The 11,310-nt window shown below is 36.7% G+C and overlaps 1 protein-coding gene across 1 annotated transcript in view; it reads right to left on the bottom strand.

Annotated features, from left to right (window-relative positions):
- Positions 1 to 7,339: 7,339 nt before the first annotated feature.
- UBR3 (ubiquitin protein ligase E3 component n-recognin 3 (putative)) overlaps positions 7,340 to 11,310 on the bottom strand; it is a gene marked incomplete at its 3' end in the record, with an annotated part of 44,680 nt that continues 40,709 nt past the window's right edge. Inside the window, exon 24 of the mRNA XM_010294146.1 lies at positions 7,340 to 7,428. Within this exon, the coding sequence (XP_010292448.1) occupies positions 7,340 to 7,428 (89 nt within the window). The remainder of the gene's footprint in view (positions 7,429 to 11,310) is intronic.

The raw sequence follows: 11,310 nt of genomic DNA, 5'->3' as shown, positions 1-11,310 counted from the left end.
TGGAGTCACCATCACACGAAGTATTCAAAAAATACATGGACGTGGCACTTCAGGACATAGTTTAGTGGGTGTGGTGGTGTTGTGTTGATGGTTGGACTCCAACCTTAATGATTCTGTGATTCAGTAAAAACAGATTTGCTCATAACTGACTCAACAATTAGAAGGACAAAGTTAATCTGCAGACCCTAGAAATAATTTAAAGGTGCTTAGACAAGGTGAATGAATGTGCAATTAAAAATGAAAGGGTTTTTTAACATGAAACTTGGACAATCTTTAAAAATTTGGGGTGCATTAAGAAAGTAATCTGCTGCTATGCAGCAGATGTTTAGTTTAACATTTACTGTATACAAGATGTATCTGAGAACTGTTTTTCTAATGGTCCACATTATTATTTCTTAGGTGCACAGACAGAAATGTTCAAGGCTAAGGACCAGCTTCAAAGTATTGAAGCAATTGCACTTGATGTATCTTCGTTCACATCACAGTTGGTGGTAGTGATTTCGGGGCAGAGGGCTAGCCAAAACAGAAGCAATTTTATGCTATGTTACAATCAAAGGTAGGACTTCTTTATTGGCTTGAAAGAAAAGCACCTTAGGACTAAATGATCCTCTCCTGACTGTTCAGGAACACATACAGTCAGCCTCTTGACCTAGAATATAAGGGTGCTTTGTTTCTTTCCTAGAATATAATTTTTCCAAAGGAAAACACTTCCTCCTTACCATCAACTATGCCTTTTATCTTCTTGGTTAAGTAGGCCAAGGTGCTGGATAGACAACCCAAAAACCCTGAGTGCAGCAACAGTCCTCATGCAGAACTGCTTTTAGGAGAGCTGCTCACTTCTGAAAGTCCACTACAAGTTCAGCACAGGAGGCCTGCTGCTATAAGGAGAGGCGTGGTGGATGCCAGGCAGCATCTTTCTTAGCTGTGAAAAGCTCCATGCAATGCTGTCACTCACAGGGCAGAATCAAAATTACACTGTTTTAGTAATGATTGATTTTCCAGTCAGTTATTGAGGGTCATATGAAAATGAACTCCGATCTTCATTGACGTGCAGTTGTTAATATTGTACACCCATCTATCACCACCTAGTGGCAGTCAGATGTACAATGAAAGAAAAAGCAGAATGCATCAACTGCAAATGTTTTTTATTTTTTTAAGTCCAAACGTCCAGAAAACCTAGGAGCAACTGTAGCACAAAGGGGAGGAAGGAAACATTAAAGCTATATTTTTTATTTCACACCACCCGATAACTGTGTAACACACACTCACGTATACCTGTGTTATCAGAAGCACATGACATGAGAATGACTAGAGAGTTCCAGCCTTCTTGTTTATCTTTTTCTAATATATTGTCAGTACAACATAAAATATGCATCCATTCAGTATTTTTAAGAAGTGTAGTAAGAGAATATATTGAGTCTACACTTCTATTGCCAATCTGATTTTGAACAACTCAATGGAAATCCTCAAAATCAGTCAACATTTAATTTACAAAATACCACTTAGCCATCATAAATTGCTTATTTTAAACCTTAAGGAAAAAATACAGATCTTAGTATTTAAAAGGTGTTTCAAACCAATTCAGTATATGCAATTTATACTTCTACTGCCTATGTACAACAGGCACATAAAAATCATGCTAATTTAACCTTAGAACTTTATGATCAAATGCATGTTTCCTTCACAACTACTTAGATCTAGTGCTAGGCTACTTTGGCAAACAATAAAATTCCAAGGTAACTAAACTTCTAGCATAAAGGAGGACTTCCTGATAAAATAATTTCCCCCAGAGCTAGTGAAAGAAAACAAAGTCAACTTACACAAAATCCACGAGTAAGAGAAATTGGCAAGAATTTAAAATCTCAAGCAGAACAAATTAAGCAGACCAAAAAACCCCAACCAAACAAAACCCCCTAATTCTTTCTGAATGGACTATGATAAACTTTGATTACTGACTTAAACTAGTTCTTGACTTCTTTGGAAGGTAAGGCTCTGTTTGAGAGGGTACATTTTGGCAGCATAATTCCTGGGGTGAAAATATATCAGTGGCAGTCTGGAAAAAAGAAAGCAAGCTATGCATATAGTAATGATCTCAATCTTGTCCTTCCTGCCTTCCTGAGTTTTGCCTCTGCAGAAGCCACAGACCCTGCCTCACCAGCTACATGAACTACTTACACTGTCAACGACCAGCAAAAACATGTTTCAACTCCGAACACTGCTGAAAATGAGACAGCCTTTTCTCTATAAATCTTGTTCTAAAATATGTCATTAATGCATTGATACTTGTGAATATGAAGTAATTGCCATGTCTCCATCCTACTTTACTTTCAGTTATATATTTCCTGTTTCCCATGGGGAAAAATAAAACTAAACTGCCATTTACTGCAATACTACTCATATTGAAGCTTAAAATGGCCAGAAACTTGTAGCTCCACAGCTGTTTTGGTGGGTTTTTTTTCCCCCATTTCGTATAAAAAAAACGTACAGAAGTGCTTTATGTTTTCCATGGCAACTTGTGAAGTACTTATTTAAAATGACTGGAGTTGTAATGCCATTTTATTAATTTGATTTAGAAAATGTAGGTTCTTACCAATTTTTAAAGCACAAGCTAACATTTCCTAGCTCCCAGAATGCAATTATAAAAAAACAGCTTAATGAAAATTATTAATTTAGTAAATGTCCTTTTATATTAATGAGAAGTCTTTATAGTTAAACGTTGATTTTAATATAACACAGAATTCCTTCTACTCTGGCTAGAAACCCTACCCAAATCACCACGAAAAACTGTCACATGAACAAAGCTACATCAGTTGCAACTAAAAGGTGAAGAATAATCTAAATCTCCTTATTTTGCTTCCAGCAGTGCACAAACCCCCAACATTTTTTGCTAACACTAGGAAGGTATTTCCATGAAAACAGCAGTTGTGTGTTGCGTCCCAGAAGAACATTGCCTTACTGAGTGCCAAAGGAATCCTCTGCCAGCCGTTTGCTAAGACACTGATCTTAAGGCATATTACTCCTCCACTATTCAAACAGGTTTTGTAGGAGCCAGCAGTTTTGTTTTGAAATCCACTGGCTCCCAAAACAAGACTTCTTGTCACTCCACTGGAGATTCAGGAAGTAGGTAGTGGCAACAGGAGAGCAAGGAAGACCAAGGTGGCTTTAGTTGCCAGGCTGAAGCACGGCTTTACTAGCTAGGCAGCAGCTGTGTAAGACAGCAAGTGTATTTTATGTCAAGCATTCTTTGGAATACAACCAAACAGTTTAAAAGTCTGACACTCCAAAGATTTACCCTGATTTCAGTGAGACTTGTCCTGATGATGTCAATGTGTGTGAAGAAGAAGTAAATGAGAAACACAAGATAAGGCACATGATAGTGGTATCAATTCACCAAGTTTCTCTCATGAGGTTTGTCTCATGGGTCACACACCCTATCCCCTTATAGTGGGTTCTGGGACTTTTTTTTGCCCTTGTGAATTACTCCAGAAATCTGGATAAATATGAACCTCATTAAAACAAACAAACAAACAAAGAAAACAAACAAACAAAAAACAAACACTGAAGGAGGATGAAAACATTTAAACTGTGACAGAAATCCAGGGTAGTGCCAAACACTGCCATTCCCATGGGTTTTTAAAAAAGTTCATTATTTAGCTCTTTGGTTTTGTACCAATAGGAGTAAAAGGCCCAAAGTTACAAAATTCTACTATTTCTTACTTCCTAGCAAATACTGATCAGTCTGCTAAAATCTAGCACACTGTTTTATCGCAGAATGCATTGCTGCCTGAATTTTACTTCATTTATACTCTCCAGAGTTAAAGATTCACTCCCCTTCTTTCCCCTACCCAGCAAAACCCCAGAACTGAAAGGGCTCTGTAAACACAGTAAATATAGTTTACAATCTCTATTGACTGTAGTCAACATTTTTCCTGCTGTATACATTGTGTGTCAAAGTAGCCCCTTGGCATCAAAACAACCATTAGCATGCTAATATACTTTGCCCTGACCCAGCCTATATATTCTCAAGAGATCAGTATCTAATTTATTTTTCTATCTGGGTTCAGAAGATTGTGCGTTAGGAAATGTATGTCACCTTGCATTAAAACTCTGCACTTCTTTTTAACTCTAGCTAAGGAACGTTTGGTTGAAGGACAAAATGATGTCCTGCCGAGACTCATATCATTGGAAAGAAACACAAAAACGACACTGCGTACTTATCACGAGGCATTAAAAAAAAAAGTCACATTGGGCCCTTTAGAGACAGCGGAACTATTGAAGGAATGTGAGATGTCTTAATATTTGTAGTTCACAAATTAACCAATTTACAAATTTGGTTAAGTAGTTCAGCAGCTTGCCTGGAATGGATTGTAATATTTCATGTTTCTAAAACTTAGATAGACAGATCATTACAAATATCACTGTAATTTGTTAAAGGCTACTATTAACCTGGAGCAGAGGGATTTTTTTTTGTTCTTACGAAGTCCTGCCTGAAAGGCAGTGAAGTTCCAAAAATCTCTCGCATGGAGTTCCACATCATAACGGATAAACCATAGCCTCAGACTGAGGTATGTGCTCTCAGAACAAGGATTTAAAAGTAGCTATTACTAGGAGACTAGAAGGCCTATGGAGCTGACACTGTATGTGATTACATGACAATACATTTTTGACTCACTAGACATTCTCCTCAGATATTTCAAGAGTTCTATCTGCTGCTCTTAGAATGATGCTTCTTCGTTTATTTTTCTGCTTTTTAATGTTTGTCCTGTAGTCAAACAGCTAAACACAGCACAGTGGATTCTGTTCCATCCTAGGCCATTAGCATAACTGTTTCTAAATTTCACTTAATTACTTCCAGGCAAGCTTGAATGGCAATGCAGTTCTGCAGATGTCACAGAATATAAATAGAAAGTAACAGGGGGCACAAACAGAAAGGGCTAAATAATTGCAATTTTTTCTACAGTGATTATATGCAAGAAAATGCCAACCTTTACTTTCAGAATCTCAGATGAATTTGCAACTTTTTCAATAATTTGCTGTAACATATAGAGACTGCATGCACAGCTGAACAAATTACTTCCGTTTAAAAAAAAAATTAGAGCAAACTTAAGAAAATATTCCTGGCAAACAATTAATCTATGCTTTTGTATAAATCCTTCACACTATAATGGAATACACATTTCCTTTCTGCCAGCTATTCTAATGCCAGTCAGAACATAAAAGCTAGTTAATATTAGACTATAGCACAAATTCAGTGAATTTTCATCACAAACTCAGAAAACAGTATGGCAACCCAGAAGACACTGAAAAAAGTTAGTGAAAAAGCAAAGCAATTATTCAGCTAACACAATGCCTGGAATTCTATTAAGTTGTTGCCAAGAAACTTCTTCATGCAAAACAACTTCATCAAAATGTAGTCCACTAAGTTGGTTCTATCTACTGCTGTGCATGACCTGGTATAATTGACCACAAACACTACATTTTATGTTGAGATATCTAAAGTTATTAATTGTTTAAATACTAAGAAACAAACAGTTAAGTGTTGCATGCCCAAGAACTTTCTAATGCACAATCATAAGCACAAAGGTGAGGTCTGCTTGTTATAGATATTAAGGGTTCTTTTTAGTACAGAATCACAGAATCATTAAGGTTGGAAAAGACCTTCAAGATCATCAAGTCCAACCATCAACCCACACCACCATGCCCACTAAACCATGTCCCAAAGCGCCACATCCACACGGTTTTTGAACATTTCCAGCGATGGTGACTCCAACACCTTCCTGGGCAGCCTGTTCCAATGTTTGACCACTCTCTCGGTGAAGAAATTTTTCCTAATATCCAACCTAAACCTCCCCTGGCGCAACTTGAGGCCATTTCCTCTCGTCCTATTAGTATTTGAGACATGTCGTTAAGTAAAAGCTAAGTGTTCCCAGTCCTCCACACAAATAAATGCTGTGTAATTTATTGATTTAACTACTACGCTTCATCCACAAATCAAAGCAGTTACCTTACACGTAGCTTATAAAACTCAAGCATGGGAGTATTTATGCATACATAGCTATGACAGATAAATACATATATAGATACATGTGATTTCATATATAAAAGCATGAACTTTGAAGTTGCAATATCAAGAATTCAAAATATAGGTGACTGCAGAATCAAAGTTTTGCAGTTGCTTTTGATCAGCTACCACTGTAAAAAAAGACTTAATTTTTATTAAGTAGAACTGCATGTTTCTTCTTCCTTACTTCAGCAAATAGATTAAAAAGAAATAGTTACCCATTTAATAAGCATGACAAACTCATTTTTATCTGTGAACTTTGAGTTGTATTGCACACCCTCCAAACATAACACCATATATAGTCATTAATTTGCTACAGAAATTTCAATGATTGCTGTATCCACGACCTGCGTTAAGTATGAAGGAATAAATCTTCTCAGCAACATATGAGCTGAAGGGAATTTAACAATTTCAAAAACCAGACTTGCTCAGCAAAAACAGTTGTCAAAATATTTCTAACCAGTGCTTAGACTCAAATCAAAATACATAGATGATGATATTTGATTGAAAGAGGGGGGGAAAAAAGAAAAGAGATTCCTGCTTTCTTTCAGAAGTGCTAATTTTCAATGAAGTAATCCAGATGATGAAACTATTTTCCTTTTCCCAGTTAAACACAAGGAAACTAATCAAGATTATGTGCTTCTAAAACAGAAGAACCTGAAAAAATTTATCCTCAAGAAAAACAAGAGCTGATTCTGCTGTAAAGCCTGTACTTGAAATAAAATACAATGTTATCACTTATAGCAACTGAGATGATCTAAAAATTACGCTTTCCTTAATTCTATACATAAATTTAAAATGCTAAAGTTTTACCTTACTAAAATTTGAGGCTCTATGAAGAAATAATCTTAAATTTTAGTATTACAGATTAAAGAAAATGCAATCTTTAAATGAGAAACTAACTTTGGGTCATTTTATATTAAAAGGTAAATACTTTAAAATACCTCACACACATTTAATCATTTAATCCACTGTGTGTTAAGAAAAAACAGGAATAAAATTATGTCCTACATATAATGTGTTCTCTTTTAAATATTTTCAAGACCATTTAATCTATTATTTAGCAATTATGTATTCAGTATTATCTGCCCTAGAAAATACAACTTTAAGCCTCTTAAGAAGTATTTAGTGAACGAGTGGATACAGTAGTAGAATCTGAGGGGAGGTTTGCTGGGGTTTTTTTAAATTGTTTGAGTAAAAACCTTAACATTAACATGGAAATTAAAAAAAAAAAAAAGAAAAAAGAAAAGGCAAGCAGTCAATCACACAACAACTTACCAACATCCATGGCAGTTTCCATGAAGCTTTTCTGCCTTGAGGCAAATTCAGCCAACAATTTCTGTTGCCTTTCTCGGGCCTTCTGTCGTCTGAGTGAAAGAGGAAGGGGGAAGAGGAAAAAAAAAAAAGTGTATAATGGAGGAAAATAATTTGTTTAGAGTGTCAGGCTGATTACAGTCGCCACCTTCAACAATAGCATTCAAAATTCAAGTTTTCTCTAAATAAAGGATTAATTTTCAAGCCTAAAAAAGGAATCTCTTGCTTTAAAAGTAGAGTTTTTTAAGAAATAAGAGTTATTTGCTTTTGAGTCTGAAAGAAAGGAATAGAATCCTGTCCTAAAAAAAAAATGCTCAGAAAAACAAAGGATCCTTTAACGGATTAGGACATGGCATCATAAGAAAAAGAACCCAAGATCGTATTCTTGAAAGTTATTTTCTGTTACATAAGGGAAGAATAACAGAGTGAAATGTCAGCCATTGTACAAAAACAAGTACTCTTGTGAGCGACCAATGCTTACAAGTTAATAACAACAACAAAAGCCTACCTCGCTCACTTTTGATATCAAGCTTGATGCCAAGGGAGACAATTATGAATAATTTTTTTCCAGCTAAGGCTCCTCATACTGGCTCCTTCTCCCCCACCTCCACCCTAGATACTGGTCACCAAGGCCCTTACCTCCCTGAAGCCAAGCCGACTTCACTAAATTTTTCCTCATTGTTTAACGCAGCTCTGGATTTACAAATGGAAGACAACAGAGACTCTTGTCTATCCTTCTATTTAAACTGTATTAGTGATCTGTAGAAGGCTATATGACCAGCTATTCTATAGCTCCCTGTATGTATATACTGCAGCGGGTAGAGGAATATTGATAGGTGTGCAAAGATAAAGAAAATAAGTCATTGATTTTTTCTTCCTGAGGTACCAAGAAAGGATCGTTTATAAATAGAGGAAATGGAAGAGTTCAAGTGGGAAAACCAAACAAAACTCACACCAAAGCTGCTCACCACATGCAAAGACCTACGTGCCCCATGGATGAGGGCTTTATACAGCACCTCTCCAGGGCAGCTAGGGCAGCTCTATCAGAGCTACAAATGCTGTGCATCAGCATTTACAATGACTTTTTTTCCCCCCACTCAGAGATGAATCAGATAACTAACAAGGGATTTAAAAACATCACTTGGCATCTGATATGCTGATGGGTTGCTCTTTAGTCTCCAGCACTGTCTGATTATCACTGTCCTGGCACCGGAACAGGCATGCACAGGCCCAAAGCAGCTACTATACTGTAAACTGGTATCCTGAGGTGGCCTGTTTATTATGTCAAAGCTTCTGACTTGTTTTCTTAAGGGCACCTTAAAAACCCAAATAGCTCTGCCCATTTATCTGACACATTGTACAGCCACCATTTCTCAAAATAACTTCTATTTACAACAATCCCAAGATTCATTATTCTAAGGATCATATCAGGGCATTCATTAAACCTGTTTTTATTTATTTCTCCCTGGGAATTTCTCAATATATGCCTTGACTAAAAGCAGAGTGACTGTAAATAGAGGCCTTTAATAAGAAGACATAAACAAATTCTGACAGATTCAGTACAGCTTAGTAATTTTCCACGATAGCCCATGGGAGTATGACACTGCAATTGAAAAAAATACTGCAAGCAGCTCAAGCTCTCTTCTAGTTCTGTATTTCGGTTTCTATGGTGACAACCCATTGCCTGAGTGATGCCAAGTTTGTCACTGTATGTTGAAGTAACCAAAAAGGGTGATCACTGAACACGGCCACTTGATCACTGGGGGAGAAAAAACCAAAATGATACAATCAAAAAAAGAAAGTAAAAATTGCAGCCTGACTATATGAGACTGTCAGTCTATGAGATTAGTCATTTCAGTTATCACACTGTCCATTAATAAACTTCATGGGTCCCCAATGCCATTATGGATTTGGGGAGAAGAAAACAGCCACTCAGAACAACAAAGAACTGGAAACATTTATTTTTATCGTTACTTTTGTCCCAGAACTTAACTGAAAATATAAAGTGCCCAGAATAGATCCTTGAAAATATCACATCCTTTCTGCGGGAAAGCAATGACTTTACCCTTTTCTATATGAAAAGTTACTCAGTTAATTGATTTCCGTGCTTCTCTCGTACACAGATCTAGCACCACCGAGTACCACAACAATGAGTAGGTGTCCAAGATGTAGCTGTTTTATCTAAAGCAGCCATTCAGTCTGGTATTTTCTGAAAGACAGTTTTACATGCTAAACCTTGACTACTTCTCTCATTTACTCAACTATTACAAGGAATGTTGAAAATTAAACCATTAACTGAACACTTGCAAGAAAAAATTAGTTTTGCTTTGTAAAGTACGTAACTTATAAAAATATAGTAAATCTATTTTTATTTTTTTGTTATGTTTAATTGTCAAGTATAGTGTAAGTCTTGGACATATCAGAGCAAATTTAGTGGAAAATTTATTTTCAAACAAATAAAAATAGCAGGATAAATAAAGGTACTCCAGAAACCATCTGAGTCAGATGGCTGTGTGTTTTTACCCAAATTTCTAGAATCATAATCATATAGTCTGGTTACATAAATCATTAATAATCAAAATATTGCACAAGACAAGCACTTGAGTATTCTTGTCCATTCCAGCCTATGCCCTGTCTCTACAGCACTGAACGTGATAAGTTCTCTGACCCCATCACCCCACTCTCTACACCCCAACCTTCTAACCCTGTCCACCAACCCCTTCCTTCAAATGCCACCTTTCAATCTTTTGTACTAACCAGCTACCAATCTCTTCCCATTGCCCCACTCCAGTCAACTCTTCTTTCCAACTGGCTTTATTACATCCCCCAAATGCCAATCTCTGTCTTACTCATGCCCTCCAGGCATTTGCATTCCTGTTCCACATTCTCCTCCTCCTCTCAAGATCCCATTCTCCCTGATTGAGATTTTCATTAAAAATTCGTTCTTTTAATTTGCTACTCTTCTCTTGAGTATTTCCATTCTGACAATGCAGTTCTTCCCTAACATCCTCAGCTTGCCAGTTTGAGTCTTCCCACATCAACTATTCACTTGACCTGGCACCTTCCCTTTGCTCACTATTACATTGACCAGAAGGTTTCTCCTTCCACTCCCACTCTTCAAATCTTTGCCCCTGCCAGGCCTAGTTTTCACCTCTGCTTCTCAGCTCTAGTTGCTGTCCTCTAGGCATTTGAACTGGATGATTCCTCCTCTGCAGGACTCCTCTGACAACACAGCAGTTGCTGAAAGCAGAAGAGAAGCAGGCGTCTGCACTCAGTTTCAGTAGCGCTAGTATTCTAGGTGCTCTCAGGACTCATTATGCCTTAACCTCAATCTCAAAACTGTCTCAGATTTTTCCCCCAAAAATTTCAGCCCAAGATAGATAACTGGCATGCAGGTTTTCAGACCACATTATAAGAAAATATGAGTATATTTTTTTTAAATAAAAAACGATAAACAATTTTAAAAACATAATTTTAAAATTTTATGTGTCAGGCAAAAAAGGCAGCATTACCAAACCCACATACAGTACAAAAATACTCATGGTGTGATGTGTGCATGTGAATGAACAGACAATACAAATAAAAAAAAAATTTCTAACTCATCTTGAGGTTGCACAGTTAAGCCTCAAAAATTAACACAATCTTAATTCTGCCCCTTTGTAAATATGAATGGCATACATGGCAACACGAAGGGTGAGGATGTACATCACACAAAGTCATTATGAAAGTTTTCTAGTTTAAAGATCTAAATTAGCAAGGTGCAGATTCTTCCCCAGTACCCATGTAAATCATGTATATACAAAATGGATAAAGAGAACTGTAGAATTAAGACTTATTATTTTAGTAAGTTGTTCATGCAAAGACCTAGAGACAGATCAATCACGAGATGCACAACACACACCGCCCTTCTACTGACCCTTTATTATTAACATTAC

This window comes from Phaethon lepturus, unplaced genomic scaffold (genome assembly GCF_000687285.1).
Source record: "Phaethon lepturus isolate BGI_N335 unplaced genomic scaffold, ASM68728v1 scaffold35779, whole genome shotgun sequence".
Lineage (NCBI taxonomy): Eukaryota > Metazoa > Chordata > Aves > Phaethontiformes > Phaethontidae > Phaethon > Phaethon lepturus.
The sequence above is the reverse complement of the archived record's forward strand: the minus strand, read 5'-3'. Positions and strand labels throughout refer to the sequence as shown.